Consider the following 15,946-nt stretch of genomic DNA (forward strand, 5'->3'; position numbering starts at 1 on the left):
CTCCTTGAACTGAATCAAGGAGTGACGGGTGCAGATAGATGAATTGTCAACTAAACGATAAATTTTATTCCATTGATCATCTGAAAGTGACTCCTGAAATTCCAATTCCCAAGCACGTTTAACCTTATCATTCGACATCATTTGTCAATTCATGATGGTCTGGCATTTCAGTGACTTCCTCTGTGTGTTTCCAACAAGTCACTCTCAGGTTAAACCAACAGGAGCCACAGAGTGTCTACACAGTATATGGGTTTCCCTGAAGTCCACCATAATTAACCTCTATGAAAGCAGAGGATAACAGAAACATCCAATAAGAGTCTCTAAGAAAATTATGAAGTAATACACAAGAAGTTCTTGGATTGAAAACTCTGCGGTGCCTCAAGGAAAATGGAAAGGCTCTATAGATACTGTAAACCAAGAACAAACAGAATTACATCATTCCCTTTTTTTGGGCTCATAACTGTATTGATTGTTATATTTATTATTATGATGTATACTAGTTACTGTGTAAGCTTTGCTCAAGGAAGAAATTTCATTGCATCCTAGCATATATGACAATGAATCCATCAGAATCTCAATCTGAGATACCACTAATGATGCCACAGATTCCCCAAAACTCTCGTAGTAAGGTAAGTACATTAATAGCAGTGATCTCTCCATCAGATTCCCAATGCACTCTACGTAAGCTGTGTCACAGTAAGAATACTATGTTGTCAGAAGGAAAACATTAAAGAGGTTCTCAAAGGGTGATTGTAAAAAGAGTAATATCCCCTCTGACTCCCTGGACGTCCCTTAAATGTCAGCAGAAGAAGCATTTGGGATGGCAGCAAGCACCTTGAAAACATGTGTCTTAAGCCTGTAGAACTCAGCTCAAATGCAGAAGGAGAATACCTTCTAACAGACTACCCACTGCCCAGGATCCAATGAAACTTCCAAAGGGCTGGAGGTCCCAAAGTTGTGGTTGGACCTTGGAAAGTAAAGGTTCCACATCAGCATTGAACAACAGCCCTCCTACAACATCCTGTTCAAAGGTTGTCTCTGCTCATAGTGTACTAGGGAGCAATAAAAGAAAGGCCTTACCTGCTTCCGATCACCACAGATTCCACAATTCCAGGAATTTCTGTCGTGGCTGTCCTCACAGACCATTGACCACCTTACCTCTGGAAACTGCTAGAGTTAGGTGGGTTTCCCTGTTCTCCTGATCTTGTATCATCCACTGAACCTCGTAGGGAAGTTGTGCTGCTGCTGTAATACTGGAATAACCCACATATATTTCAGAAATGTATAGAACAATTTCCAGCACAGTCATAATAAGCTGCTCAGTGAAGATAAAAGTGCCACTGACCAAATTGTAGATCTAAACAGAATCGAGAGAAATTCTCTGGAGGCTTTCAAGGCACTCTCATAAAAATGTTCCAAGCTCTTGATAAGTGGGCAGTGAGTAACTACAAAGGTATACAAAATAGGTTGGCTACTACTAAAATAGTACAGCTCACAGTGGGTCTCTGTTACACACACATTAAGTCCCTCAGGAGCGCAGGTAATAGCTCACATAATTAATCTCTTCCTCATAGGTTTACAGGCACATCTGGAGAATGATATAAATCCTGCTCTCCTATGCTAATCTCCACTAGGTCTGGTTTTGAGACATTAATATGCTGAAATCTGTTTGGGAAGGACAGAGTGCAATTTGGGCCGAAGACTATTTGCAGTAATACTAATTGTAGGTCCCATAGCCTGTTCTTTCAGCATTCCTGAATATTGTTCCATTTTCTGTACTATCTTCTGTATATATTCTTCTACAGACTCACTTCTACCTTCTTGTCTTCATTATCTTGGACCAATTGGCCTTTTTAGGAAAGATAACATGTAATGCATCATACAAAAATCTTTATTTGGCATGGTGGCAGGTCTTGGCCTGGAACTGTTACAGTGTTCTTGAAAACCCTGAAATTTAACCTCAAAGAATTTGAATTGTCCAGGAGACACTGAAGCTGGTTATATTCTTTATTCAGCACACAAGCAGGCATCATACTCGAGACACTCTTGGAAGAGACCTCCAAAACTCAAAAGTATATTGCACGACTTGTCATATGAAGAACATTTGATGGCTCTTCATCAGGACCTGACGAAGGGTCTCGGCCCGAAACGTCGACAGTGCTTCTCCTTATAGATGCTGCCTGGCCTGCTGTGTTCCACCAGCATTTTGTCTGGTTTACTTAAGTACTTTGGATTGACACAGCTTCATCTAAGTTACTATAATTTTCAAACATCACAGGCACCCTAGATTGAATGTTAATCAGTATCGTCTCTCTTGCTGCATTCATGCTTATGCAAGTATCTCAACTGAATCAATGTTTCCTGGTTTGCAATCAACCCCGATCTGCAGATCACTGATCAGAGCTGCGTTCGAAATTCAATCTACATTCCACATTCAGATCCGAAAACTGGTTGCTGTTAATATTTGCTCTAATAGTATATGACCTAACAGTCAATACATCCTTTCTTAGATAAGAGCCTGAAAATTGCTCACAGTACTCCAAGTGAGGCCTCACCTTATAAAGGCTCAGCATTACATCCTTATTTTTACATTCTAGTCCTCTTGAAATGAATGCTAGCATTGCATTTGGCTTCCTCACCATCTACTCAACCTGCAAGTTAACATTTAGGGAATCCTGTATGAGGACTCCCAATCTAGAATTTTCTACCCATTTAAAAAAATAGTCAATGCTTGTATTCCATCTGCCATTTTGCCTGTATCTCTAATCTGTCTAAGTCCTTCTGCAGTCTCCCTGCTTCCTCAACACTACCTGCCCCTCCAAATACCAACCCCTGCAAAATGCTACTAGCCATCAGTAGCCAATGAGAAAAAAACTCCTTTTATTCCTACTCATTTGACTCCTGCCAGTCAACTAGTGCTGTATCCAATTAATTCTTTCCAAGGTTGAGGAGCCCATGGGCAACGCCAGTGGTCCAAGTAGCCAAGAAGAATGGACTTGTCAGGCTCTGTGGTGATTAAAAGATCACCATCAACCCAGTACTGAAAATAGACCAACACAGTACCTTCTGCTCAGGATAGAGTATGACTTTGAAAATCTTATGGAAGAAAACGCTTTAGTAAAGTGGACTTAGGTGAGGCCTTCCTACAGATGGGGACGGAAGAAGAGTCCATAAGCATCCTTTGTTTAAATAATTCATTATGGGTTATATGTAATAGTACATGAATGGCATACAACATCACACTACCATGTCATACATGTGTGCCTCATATGAAGTAAAAACAAAGTTAGACTCACATTCTGGACTCTTGTTTTCCTTTCAATTAGTTTTTTTTAATGGTTTGGAGTTACAAAACAACAGGAAGGATAAAATTAAATGCATATTTTTCATGGGAAATTAAACTCCAATGTTGATAGTAACCTTTGCAATCTGACTATAGAAGGAATTAATAACTTACTTATTCTTGTAATCCACTTCAAAGACAAAATAACATAATAATATGCTCATAAGTGAAGCTCCCCTATAGTAATAGAAAGGGAATTTGCATGTAAGTATTGTGATGCACCATAATAGACAGAAAGTGCTGAAATAATATTAACATTGTGCAATTACAAGCTCATGCTGCACAGGTCCCAATTTCCTTCCCAATATCTTTTGGACTTTTTTTATTTCAGAATTCCTTTATCCTTTACCTGCAGGAATTATGTTTGATTCAAGAATATTGGACAAAATAATATAATCTATTCAATCCCTAACAATTAAATTCCATCAGACATCTGCTCAGCATGAGCTTGCCTTCAGATTTTTTTTGGGAAATGGGCTGATTGCAGTGGAGATGTGCTCAGCTGTAAAATTAAAACCAATGTGACCACACAGATCTGAACTTCCTGCAGACTGTATTGCACAAGAAGATGCACTGCAGATCCTATTGTCTGCTGTGTACAGAAACAGAAGTGAAGCAGAAGATCATTTGGCCCCCTGTGCCTGCCTTATCTTTTAATAAGATCCTGGTTGGTAAGACAAGCTCCATATCCCAATTCACTTAATAGGCAAAAAAAATTCAAGAAACTAATACATTACCAACATTTCTTATCACCACAACCCTGAATGGCTAACCTCACTTTCTGAGCTATGTCTAAACATCACGGACAAAAGAAACATCACTCCTGCAACTATCTCTAAAGTCCTATTTAAATCTTGAATGTTTCAGTATGATTACCTCTCATTCTTTCTCTGTATGACAAACAGCTCCCATCTCAGAAATCAATCTAATGAACCCTTGTTGTACTTCCAGTGTTCAAGTGTATCTTGCCTTACGTAGAGAGAGTCCAGACCTACACACAATACTCCTGGTATGTTCTCAGTAAAAGTTGCAACTTTCAGTGAATCATGTACAAGGACACACAAGTCCTTCTCAACGTCAAAACCTTTCAATTTCTTGTATAAAAAATACTTAAGTGTTTTTAAACCCATGGATGACAATACTAGTTTACCATATTCTATTTGATCTGCCAAGTTCTCACTTATTCACCTAGCCCACCATATAAAAATAAAGATTAACTTTATTCGTCACACATACATCGAAACAAAACATACGTCAATGCGTCATTTGTGTCATGGCTTTTTGCAATCGGCTGGGGACAGCCGCAAATGGCAACACACTTCTGACACCAACATACCGTGCCCACAAATCACTAACCGTATATTTTTGGAATGTGGGAGGAAGCCGGAGCACCCAGTGGAAACCCACATGATCACAGGGAGAATGTACAAACTCCTATTTGCAGCAAGAATCCAACTCTATTCATTGATCACTGGCACTGTAAAGCTATGCAGCCTGCTGCTGGTGCTGTTTTCATCACCGAAACAGAGGCTGTGCTCAGAGCCAGGTTACCTGACCTAATACCAAATAGGACCCAATTTTATATATTACATTTGGGCTCAAGCAGTCTGGAATGAATTCCTTCTTTCTCCAGCATGTGAGTTGCATGCTTGGGATGGTACTTTTTTATTGAACTGGTTGGATCAAGCCTGGGAAAACTATAAGCATTTCTGTCAGATTGGCTTTATGTTGGATCAGCTCAGGTATTTTATATTGAAGCTGGACAAAGCTCATACCAAAGACTTGATCTCATAATCTGGATTGATGCACTTCTGAGTGATACCTGCACTACCTAATTCTAGTGCACCATGCTAGAATTTGTACAACATAATTTTAGGGCCGATTGTAAAATGATTTTTATAAATTATGCAGTAAAGAATAAACATGGGGCTGTATGAATGAGAAGATTAGATCTTCCTGTGGTTCTTTTATGCTGTATATCCACAGTTGCAGCCTAGTTAAATGCATTAATTATTTCTCAGCCAAAACTTACCTTATCTGCTTAGGTGTAATTACTGCATTTGTTGTCAGGAAGGAGGTGGAATATTTCAAATGCACACTAAGACAAACACATGGGACATTGCTCTACACATCTTTGGCCTATTCCAACTAAAAATGACATGACAACCAGCTCTTTGAAATTAAAAGGCAGTCTGTTGCACTTCCAGAATCTTACGTTAACAGCAGCAATGTATAAATTCAGCAGTTTTCCCGGCTGGGGACATGCATCAGAAATTTCCGTGAGGCCCTACTTCTGTTACATTAATGGCTATTGAATCAAAGGCTGAAACTTCCAGTAGACAAGGCTCAAAGCAGGTGTTTGGGGAAACGTGATTGAAGAATCATATGGACCTGGGTCTATTTCTAGGTCCAAAAATTTATTACATGAGTTTTTATTATTACAGTATATCAATGTATCCCGAGCAGAGAGAAACACTGTGTGTTCCATTCAAGTTCCTATAAAACAAAGAAAGCCTCTATTTATTATTCTGCTTTGCTAGTTGATTTCCAGGTATGAACAATTAATTCCATACCTTGCATGTTTATGTGACCAGGTGTCTGAGGAGGTATAAGGGATCAATTTAACCATTCTACAGAGAGATGGCAGACAAGGTTTGGGTCATTCCATTATGTCCCCTGTTCACTGCCTCTGAGCCAGCCCGACGGCCCTTGTACTCAGTGTCCTGTGTATCCAGCTCAAATTGCTACCGTGCCGATAAAGGACATCAGCTCACTCTATGACACCACAAAATGGAATGTGGACAAGTCTCACAATACCTGTTCACATCTCCATTTTGTAACACAAATGTGATACTGTTCTCCATTTTGTAATACGGTTAGTCATACATTTCTACTAGCTTAACCACTGTGATGCTGCTTTCAATCTGACCACCTGCAACACGGGCAAATGAGAGAAGGGGAAGAGATGGGGTATCTCCACACTCAACCTCTCAGGTCTGATTAGATTGTAGATAATTCTAAGTGTAACTGCCTGGACCTTCTAACCCTTACCCTATCATTGCTCAAGAAAGTCTGTCACAGTGATGAATTTCAATTGACTCAGCTCTTTATTATGGGGGTGGGGGGTGAGATTAGTGTTCCAGATTTCCACTAGCTGTTGAGCGTAGAAGTGCATTCCAGTATCACTACTCAACAGCCCAGGTCTATTTTGAACGTTTTGCTTTGACTCCAAGACCAGAGCAAGGAGCTGCACAAGGCAGAACATGCAGGGTGGTGACTTGTGAATGTGCATACTACCTCCATAATCTCATGTAATTGTAATGCTTGGGGATATTGGTGTGTGTTTGTCTAGGGGAAAATCCATCCACCCACCCAAATCATGCCTCCTGTTTGCGCAGACGCTGTGTAATGCACACTGGAACAAACTCGCACATACAATATCAAACAGCACACAATGTACGTTTTACAGATTACACTTTATAAATCTTACTAGAACTAGGTAATTAATACCAATACAATATAAAAAGAAAGAAAAGGGTGCCAAAACTTATCAAAGTTCAATCAGTTCGTGCACAACCGTTGGAGCTCAATTATCGAAGCCTTCCGTCCCCACTCAATCTTCTCCAACCTCCTCGACCCGCTGCCTGGGACCAACCTCGGTGGTCAACCAGAGCGCATCCAGCGCGTCCTTCCTCTTCGGTTCTCCTCCTGAAAAGTCCGTGCACTCCAGGTTCCCACACATACAGATAGAACAACATTACTTCCACTGGTTAGTTCCTCCGTTATCAATAATTATAACCCAAACGTTCCAACTAAACAGAGTATTACCTCATCAGATACCCACAAAGAAGCCATTTCAGTATAACGCCACAGAGAAGCCATTTTCTATATGCAGTTAACAGTTAACATTACAGTTAATGATCTGAGAACCCTACATAATACAGAAGATTATTTGAGGTAGGGTCCTGATGTCCTCTCCTTCTCTACCCCACTACACACCGCACACCCCTGCAACAGCCATCTAATGACACGTGCAGTTACAGAAGCACCACACATTACGAAAATATGTGCCCCCCTCCTAAAGCTGGCACATTTCAATTTCTGTGCTACCTCTTCTCATTAGCGTATCCAACTTAGACCACTCCACAAGCTTACATTAGTGAAATAAACTAATAAGATGGTAACATTAAATATAATATTAAAATACAGTGGCATTAACTGCGGACTACTTGTAATTGAAGGAAGAAGAAAAATGTGTAAGGAGAAATAGTTATGTATAAGAATTTCTTAAAAACATTTCAAAGGGTGGCAATCTGGTTTAATGTACAGTTATCATTCTTTATTTTGTTTGTTTGTTAGTGTTTATTTAGTTAGTTAAGAGATATAGTGTGGGACAGGTCCTTCTAGCCCAGTGAACCACACCACCCAGCAACCCATCTGTTTAACACTAGCCTAACCACATGATAATTTACAATGTCCAATTTACCTACTAATCTGTATGCCTTTGTTCTGTGGGAGGAAACCGGAGCACCCAGAAGAAACCCACATGGTTCATGGGGAGAATGTATAAACTTAACGCTTGAATAGAACTCCAAACTCCAGAATGCTCTGGGCTGTAATAGTGTTGGCACTAACTGCTACACTGCTGCGGTGCCTCTTGATGATGTAAATGGAGACGGAACATGTTTGCATGGCAAAATCCTATAAGTAGGATTGTGATGATTAGATTTTGAAACTGTCAGCTCAAAGGATCATTTTGATTGAAGAAAGCCATTAGACACTCTTTAATTCATTCCTGGATAGAGATACTAATGTTTACCTGTGACATCTTTCACGTAAATAAACAGAGTTTTGTCAATGCTTCTTGGATTTATGATCATTCTCTTTTTGAGGAAGATCTTTTTGTCACAAATAAAAAATGATTTGGTGACTGAACTTGTGTTTATCACTTGTTCTTAGGCATTCACTCAGGATCAAAGATAATTTGCTTCTGTGAGTTCTGAGGGAACTCATGAGGCCACTGTGTGACTCAGAGATTCTGTCATAGGTGTGGCAGAAGATGTCTCACAGTTGAGCCACGTATCTCCTCTGTGAGCTACTTAAAAGGGGCATAAGGTCTCCAAGCAGAAACTGCAATGAGTTCAGTTAGTCATGCAATACCTAGGACCTATCTTGTCCCAGGACACTGGATATCATGTGAAAACCCAGACAGAGGCTCTAACCAAGCCACCACGGCCCAAAATACACTGTGAAATGAAGCACTTTTTGGGTATGACTGGATATTCCAGACAATAGATTTTAGATTATATGGTCATTGTCAAGCCACTCCAGGACACCTCCCTGCCAAACCAGACCCACTGGTCTGGACCCCTAGGCTGAAGATGCTTCAAACACATCAAGGTTGTCTACCCCTGCAATGGGGCTACAAGAATTCCACCTCTTCATACACCCTAGGGAGCCGTTTGCGCAGGCTGTCCTGATGCAGGATCATGGCAACAAGAAAAGGCCTATCGCTTATTTTAGCGATAGATCCAATTGCCTGTGGTGGCAGCCACCTGTTATGTTGTACAACAGCCCAGTCTATAACCCTAAAGCATTTTACAGTTGCCTACGTACCCCAAGCAGTTGAAACATTGCTAATTCAATGCACTACCCAACACCCCACCCCAGCAAGACAGATTGAAATACTGGCAAATCCTAACATTCAGATTCTCCGGTGCATGATTCTAAACTCGGCCACCCTTTTACCTACCAAAAACGATGGAGATGCACACTGGTGTGAAACAGTCACGAGGTAAGTGAGTAAGCCCCATGTTGATTTGACTCAACTGACTATTACTAATGCTAATTAGATTTTCCCTGTGGATGGTTCTGCAATGTGTGATGATTCAGGTAAACCCCGTGCAGGATACACTATCACCAATCCTATCAGTGTTCCTGAAGCTGCTGCTCTCCCTCCATCCTCTTTTTGCTCTTACTAGAGCGTGTGTCTTGCCCAGGGATCAGTCTGTCAATATGTATCCTGACTCCCGCTATCTCTTCAAGGTAACAGCCTAAGCAGGTTGCTATCATTAAATGAACAGGACAAACCGATGATTTTCTCATGGCAACGATGCTGCGGAACAGGCCACCAAGAAGGCTGCCCTCCAACCTTCTCTCACTATCCAAGGACATGGCCTGAATAATGTCTCTGATGGTGTCAGCAATGTGCTCACAAGTTCACACAAACGGGCAAGAGGGGTTAATCGACCACATAATTCAAACATACTATGCCACCGGTTTATTGGAAGCTGTAAATCAAGTTTATGAACAGTGTATGGTATGTTTTTTTGACAAACTCCAGGGAAACTAATGAAGGTGGAAAGGTCTGATGGACCATTCATGTATTTACAGATGCATTTCATAGAATTACTTCTGTGTGAAGTTTATAAATATGTTTATTGATGTTTTTCAAGATGGGTTGAATCATTTCCTTGGAGATAGAACAATGCAGTTACAGTACATCCGAGGTTCAAGATCCCTTGAAAACTGCCTAGCGACAATGGTATCCATTTTACTGGGAAGGTAATAAAAGCAATACGTAAAACCTTACAGATTGAACACTACCACCCTCAGTCAGCAGACTTAGTAGAAAGTCTGAATGGAATTAAAAAGCTTAGTAAAATGTGTGAAGAAACTGGATTGATATTGCAGAGGGATGGACCTCAGGGGTGTGTGTTTAGCACTCTGCTCCCTCTATACCTATGACTATGTAGCTAGATATAGCTCAAATGCCATCTATAAATTTGCTGATGATACAACCATTGTTGGACAGGGCATACAGGAGCAAGGTATACCAGCTAGTTGAGTGGTGTCACAGCAACAACCTTGCATTCAATGTCAGTAAGACCAAAGAGCTGATTGTGGGCTTCAGGAAGGGTAAGACGAGGGAACACGAACCAATCCTCATAGAGAGATCAGAAGGGGAGAGAGTGAGCAATTTCAAGTTCCTGAGTGTCAAGATCTCTGAGGATCTAACCTGGTCCCAACATTTTGATGCAGCTATAAAGAAAGCAACACAGCTGCTGTATTTCATTAGAAGTTTGAAGAGATTTGGTTTGTCACCTAAAATACTTGAAAACTTCTATAGATGTACTGTGGAGAGCATTCTGACAGGCTGCATTGCTGTCTGGTATGGGGAAGGGGGTGTGGGGGGACTACTGCACAGGACTAAAAGCTACAGAAAGTTGTAAAATTAGTCAGCTCTATCTTGGGTACAGACCTCTGTAGTATCTAAGACATCTTCCAGGAGTGGTGCCTCAGAAAGTCAGCATCCATTAAGGATCCCCATCACTCAGGACATGCCTTCGTCCCATTGTCACCATCAGGAAGGAGGTACAGAACCCTGAAGGCACACATTCAGCAACTCAGAAACAGCTTCTACCTCTCTGCCATCAGATTCCTGAATGGACATTGACCCCATGAACACTACCTCAACTTTTTTTTAATATACAATATATTATTTGTTTTTGCACTTTTTAATCTATTAAATATACATACTTACTGTAACTGATTTATTTTTTCTTTCTATATTATCATGTATTGCATTGTACTGCTGCTGCTAAGTTAACACATTTCATAACACATAGCAGAGATAATAAACCTGATTCTGATTCTGAAATGGAAACAAGTATTACTTTTGACCATCAGGAAGGCCCCATGCTCTCCATTTGTTTCTGGAAAACAGACCCCACCAATTCCCTTCCATCAATATGCTTGTACTTACTCTCAACAACTTCTGTTTTCTCCCACTTTCTCCAAACCAAAGGTGGTCTGAGAAAACCCTGCCTTCTGAGACAATGAGAACACCTGTGGCATTCTGGAGTGAATGGCCTCATTGTGGGAACAGATACTGCAGAGATGGGGAAACTGAGAAAAGAATATGGTGAACAAGAGAAAATCTGCAGATGATGACAATCAAAGTTACACAAACAAAATTCTAGAGGATCTCAGAAGGCCAGGCAGCATCTATGGATAAGAGTAAATAGTCGATGTTTCAGGCCGAGACCCTTCATCAGTAATGAAAAGAGACGAGAAGTCAGAGTAAGAAGGTGGGGGCAGAGGAGAGGAAGAAGCACAAGGTTGTAGGTGAACGGTGAACCTGGGAGACAGGGAGGGGTGAAGTAAAGAGCTGAGAAGTTGATTGGTGAAAGAGAAAAGGGCTGGAGGAGGGAAGGACAGAAGGCTATGGAAGAAAGGGAAGGGGGAGAAGCACCAGAGAGAGGTAAGAAGGTGAGGGAGGGAAATGAGATTGGGGAATGGTGAAGGAGAAGTGGGGGGGGGGGGGCATTTACCAGAAGTTCGAGAAATCGATGTTCATGCCATCAGGTTGGAGACTAGCCCAGATAGAGTATAAGGTGTTGCTCCTGGATCCTGAGTGTGGCCTCATCGCAGCAGTAGAGGCCTTTTTTCCACTCTTGATGAAGGGTCTCGGACTAAAATGTCAACTGTTTACTCTTTTCCACAGATGCTGCCTGGCCTGCTGAGTTCCTCCAGCATTTTGTGTGTATTACAGGAAATGGTGCCCTTGTAAGTCAGGGGCTGGGAGTACCCTAGTTTTCCAGCTTGAGAAATATCCCTTTCTTCTTTGCTGTCTATCCAATAGCCAAATCTCAATATACATCAGATATACAATATATATCTCAATATACTTGAACTCCAGTTCAAGTCCTGATAAAGGATCTCAGTCTATTTCCCTCCATTAATGCTGCCTGACCTGTTAGGTTCTTCTAGGAACTTTGTGTGGGATGCTCCAGATTTCCAGTTTCTGATACCTCCATCTGCTCTACACCTGGGACCTTAACAAAAGCATTCTGAAAATCCAAAACACTCATCTCAATCTACTCTGCTAGTCACATTGTCAAAGCCCTGTAGAATAGTCAAATATGATCTTATACTCAAAACTCCATCTGGAGTGGTCAATCCATTTATTTGTTAGGAGGTACTGTGTTACCGTTCAGTCTGGCAGTGCTAGAGGAGGATGTGAAGCTTTGTTGGGGGGAGAGCTGTAGATCTGTATTGAGTTCTGTAGCAATGTGTTAGAGAGCTGTTGGGAGATGTCAGACAGTGCTGAACTGCCGAGTGACGGGGCCTGAGCCTCCGTAGACAGCGGTCCGCACTTCCTCAGCTCCCGCCTGCAGGACAGCGCTGTCCCGGCACCAGCTGAGAGGCGCTTCCGATCCCTGCGGTGGGTGGGGCAAACCGGGACTTTATCGCTGCCGACTGCTGAGGCTGTGGCACGTCGACCCCAGTCACCCAACAGGATGCAGTCTGCGAGCCGAGCCACCATTCAATAATGGAGCCGGGCCGTGATCGACCGCCCGATAAGAGGCCGCGGCTGGACGCCCGGGAGAAAAGGGCGGCGGGTCCCGAGAGGCCGGGGACAGACCGCGAGGCTCCGGAGAGGCCGGAGGCGGACCGCGAGGCTCCGGAGAGGCCGGGGGCGGACCGCGAGGCCCGGAAATGGCAGGACGGCATTTACTTCAACTCTTACTCGGACGCGTCCATTCACGAGGAGATGATCGCGGACACGGTGCGGACCGGCTCGTACCGCCGGGCGCTCCAAGGCGCCGGGCTGCTGCGCGGCCTGGCCGTGCTGGACGTGGGCGCGGGCACAGGCATCCTCAGCGCGTTCTGCGCCCAGGCCGGCGCGGCGCGCGTCTACGCCAGCGAGGCGTGCGCGGTGATGGCGGAGCGGGCGCTCGAGGTGGTGGCGGCCAACGGACTGGGCGGGCGCGTGCTCGTGCTGCAGGGGCGCGTGGAGGAGGCGGCGCTGCCCGAGCGCGTGGACGCCATCGTCAGCGAGTGGATGGGCTACGGCCTGATGTACGAGTCGATGCTCCGCAGTGTGCTGCACGCCCGGGACCGCTGGCTTAAACCCGGCGGCCTACTCTTCCCCTGCCGCGCCGAGCTCTACGTGGCCCCGGTGACCGACTCGGCCCTGCAGGAGCGCCTGTCCTTCTGGGCCGGCGTCAAGGAGCTCCACGGCGTCGACATGGCCTGTATGGCCACCTTCGCCCGCCGTTGCCTCATGAACGACGAGATAGCGGTGAGTGCCCTGCACGGCGAGGACGTCCTGGGCCGGCCCTGCATGTTTGCTGCCATCGACCTGTACACTGTCACCCAGCAAGAACTCAGCGAAATAGGCGGCTCCTTCACCATCACCTCCTTCGGTATTGCCACCATGCACGCCTTTGCCTTCTGGTTTAACGTTATTTTCCCCACTTCTCCCCCAGCAAGGGAAGTTGGCGGTGGCCTCCGTGCAGACACCACCTGTGCTGGTGACCATAGTGCTCCTGATGCTGGGAGTCAAAGTGTACCAGGTCCACATGCAGATAATCATACTGATACCTTTGCAAACAATGAGTGTCAGGCATCTAGTACTAATTCCCCTGCAGACAGTGCTAATGCCAGCAGCCAAAATGTGTTTACAACCAAAACTGATAACCCCCATTCACTGAATGTCAATGCAGCTGACCACAAGACAGTTGATGTTAATGTCAATGAGTTGGAGCCAGTTGTCTTGTCAACTTCTCCCTTTGCAGAGGAAACACATTGGAAACAATCCATTCTTTATCTAGATGAACCTGTTGAAGTATTCCAGGACACTGTGTTAAAAGGGAAGATAACTTTAGCTCCAGCAGAAGATAATCCAAGATATCTCCGCATATCTTTGACTTATGAGATTGGAGATGGAGGGAAAAGAACAAAAATATTCAAAATGGGGGAGGATTTCCCTCCTTTTGAATGATACATTTGAGAATGTGTATGTGGACTCTTCAAGTGACTGGGCATCTTTCCATGCTTTGGTTTCTAAATACCTTCCCAAGTGCTTTGAAAAATTAATTGTCTCAGTGTAGAAAAACCACAAGGAGAGCTAACAGGAGAAGCAGTGAGTCAGGAGAAAATAGATTTTTCCAAGTATCTGGCCTGTGGAATTGAAAACAATGTACAAAAACAAACTAATTTTGAAATTAGGTGGGGATTGATGGCAGGGAATGAAAATGTGTTTCTGATTAAATTGTTTTCCATGCATACTGTCTGTATTTTTAATAATTTAATAACTTGTGTTTCGTTAGTTCATTTTTATATCAGCATGAATTCTTGCTGTAGTTTCTATGTTTGAGCATCACATTGGAAATTTAATCCAAAAATCAGGCAGCATCTGTGGGAATCCATGAATAGGTTACAGACCTGAAATAACACTAGTATTTTTTTCTCTGCAGCATGACATCCTAGAATTGTGTTTTATTTCATATTTCCTCAGAGGTTGTATTTGTGTATGAAGTGGTTCTTGATAAGATCATACATAGTACTTTCATTACATTCTTAGAAGCTGAAAGGGCGTCAGGAACTTTGTTCCTGGACAATAATATTTTAAATGTCAGATGGTGCTCGCCTCATTATCCTTGGGAAAATGAAAACCGGAAAGTCAGTACAGTGAAGATGTAAAGATTCAGTTGAGTTCAGAAGATTTCTACATATAACATTAACCCACATTTTTTAATGGCTGTCCGATGTTGACTGATTTGTGTATTTACTTTCCACCGGTTTAATTCAAATTATTATCAGTCTTGGAGACTCAGGAGGCTCCAGATGTAGATGCTGGAATCTGGAGCAACACACAGTTTGGAAGAACTCAGTGGATTCAGCAGCATCTGTGGAAGGAAGATAATTGTTGGGCCAAAACCTTGGATGAGGACTAAAAGTAGGTGGTAAAATTGCCAGCATAGAAAGAAGGGGAGCAGCAAGAAAGAATCCTGATCCCGCCTGCCGCCACTACTTCTCCTCACCATTCTTCTTGGCCTTCCATGAGGACCACACCATAATGATACCCTTGTCCACTCAAACTTCCATATCCATCCCTCACTTCCCCAGCACTAACCCTTGTAATCACAGGAAGTGCAACTCTTGTCATTCCATCTCCTCCCTCACCACCATCTGGGGATCTTAGTACTACCAGGTGAGGCACAGGTTCAAATGCATCTCTTTCAACCGTGTCTACTGCATTTGGTGCTCCCATTGTAGCCTCCTGACCAAATGCAGATGTAGTAACCATTTTGAAGAACACCTTCGCTTAGTCTGCAGTGTCAATCCTGAGCTCCCAGTTACAGACCTTATCAGCTCCCCTTCGCATTCCTATACTGACCTGTCAATTTTTGGCCATCTTTACAGCCAGAATGAAGCCTAACACAAATTGGAGAGGCAACATTGTATACTTTGAAAACAAAGTCTTCCAATTTAAAGTAAATCTCACCCGTTCCCCTCCCCCACGTAATCTTCCTGTCCGCTCATGTTTGTCGCTTCCCTCCTCCCCCCCAAGTGCTCTCCTTCACCCATTTTTGTCCCCTTTCCCCACCATCCACCAACATCCCACCTGCCCCATCTGGTTCTAATTGTCGTTCTCCCCCTTTTTCTCTAATGGTTCCCGTTCTCACATCCTTATCAGAATCTTTTTGCCTATTTCCTTCCTGCTGTGACCTGCCATCTTCATACTGCCTTCCGCCAGCCGTCTCTGCACTGCCCATTTGTATACTCATATATAAACAAAATTGCCTTGTGTAA

At 43.2% G+C, this 15,946-nt stretch overlaps 1 protein-coding gene across 1 annotated transcript; it reads left to right on the forward strand.

Moving 5' to 3' along the window:
• The first annotated feature begins 12,527 nt into the window (after window positions 1-12,527).
• On the forward strand, window positions 12,528-14,416 carry prmt6 (protein arginine methyltransferase 6). Its single transcript, XM_073053824.1, has one exon. The coding sequence runs from the start codon at window positions 12,678-12,680 to the stop codon at window positions 14,130-14,132; it is 1,455 nt and encodes a 484-aa protein (XP_072909925.1). The 5' UTR covers window positions 12,528-12,677; the 3' UTR covers window positions 14,133-14,416.
• The last annotated feature ends 1,530 nt before the right edge of the window (window positions 14,417-15,946 follow it).

The sequence above is a fragment of the Hemitrygon akajei genome, chromosome 8 (genome assembly GCF_048418815.1).
Source record: "Hemitrygon akajei chromosome 8, sHemAka1.3, whole genome shotgun sequence".
Lineage (NCBI taxonomy): Eukaryota > Metazoa > Chordata > Chondrichthyes > Myliobatiformes > Dasyatidae > Hemitrygon > Hemitrygon akajei.

What these genes read in the sequence shown, in the direction of transcription:
- prmt6 (XM_073053824.1), top strand. Translation starts at nt 12,678, where the DNA reads ATGGAGCCGGGCCGTGATCGACCGCCCGATAAGAGGCCGCGGCTGGAC.